This window comes from Etheostoma spectabile, chromosome 3 (assembly GCF_008692095.1).
Source record: "Etheostoma spectabile isolate EspeVRDwgs_2016 chromosome 3, UIUC_Espe_1.0, whole genome shotgun sequence".
NCBI classification, from domain to species: domain Eukaryota; kingdom Metazoa; phylum Chordata; class Actinopteri; order Perciformes; family Percidae; genus Etheostoma; species Etheostoma spectabile.
Genome location: NC_045735.1, coordinates 3,483,069 through 3,483,829, shown reverse-complemented (window position 1 = coordinate 3,483,829; position 761 = coordinate 3,483,069). Strand labels below are relative to the sequence as shown.

The 761-nt window shown below is 43.6% G+C and overlaps 1 protein-coding gene across 1 annotated transcript in view; it reads right to left on the bottom strand.

Moving 5' to 3' along the window:
- Positions 1 to 151: 151 nt before the first annotated feature.
- Positions 152 to 761, bottom strand: part of tcnba (transcobalamin beta a) — a 3,151-nt gene continuing 2,541 nt past the window's right edge. Inside the window, exons 3-4 of the mRNA XM_032511064.1 lie at positions 338 to 474; positions 152 to 254 (exon numbers count right to left, since the gene is read on the bottom strand). Of these exons, the coding sequence (XP_032366955.1) occupies positions 193 to 254; positions 338 to 474 (199 nt within the window). The 3' untranslated portion in view covers positions 152 to 192. The remainder of the gene's footprint in view (positions 255 to 337; positions 475 to 761) is intronic.

The following is a 761-nucleotide window of genomic DNA, read 5'->3' as shown; positions in this document are numbered from 1 at the left end:
GTGTTTATCCCTAATGTTAATTATCCTTTGAAAACCCTTAAAATCCACACATGGAAGAATATTTTTTATTCAGATGATATTATCGCTCAACATTAAACACAGGTGCCTGTTGTGTGTTTTTTTACTTATGAAATACATTGTCAAACAACACCGGCTCTGATCTCATGTTGATGTGCTGTGGCTGCTGAATCTTCACCACTTTGTGAACTTCAGGATGATTTGCTCGTTTGCACTGGGAATGTAGCATCCGATACCTGCACAAAAGATCCATAATGTGACATACTGTAAAATGACTACAAGAAAGGCTGATCAACAGACATCTGCACAGTGGACTTACCAACATCAGGTCTTATGATTTTGCCATCTGAAGTCTTGACCAGCAGCTCCCAGTACGTATGGTCTTCGTCATTTCCAGCCACTCCGTTCACACTCTCCAGGTACGGGCCATAGTTTGGATCCTCTGTGTAGGTGAACCTGCAGGGCCAAACAGAAGAAACATTGATTTGTCAGTCTTAGATGACGTTATCTTGAACAATATGGGCTCTCATTTTTTTTTCAAATGGCAACACAAGTAAAGATGGGGGGGTGTCCTGACCCCCCTTGACCTCCCTGGGATTTTCAGCCTATGCAATCACAAACGTCATGGGCGGCGCTAAGAGCCGCATGGAGCCGCTGCAGAATAGACTCGGGAAGTTATTTTAGTCGTGTCAGAGAAAAGTCTGGACTGGACAGATAGTCTAGCTAGCTGTCTGGATTTACCC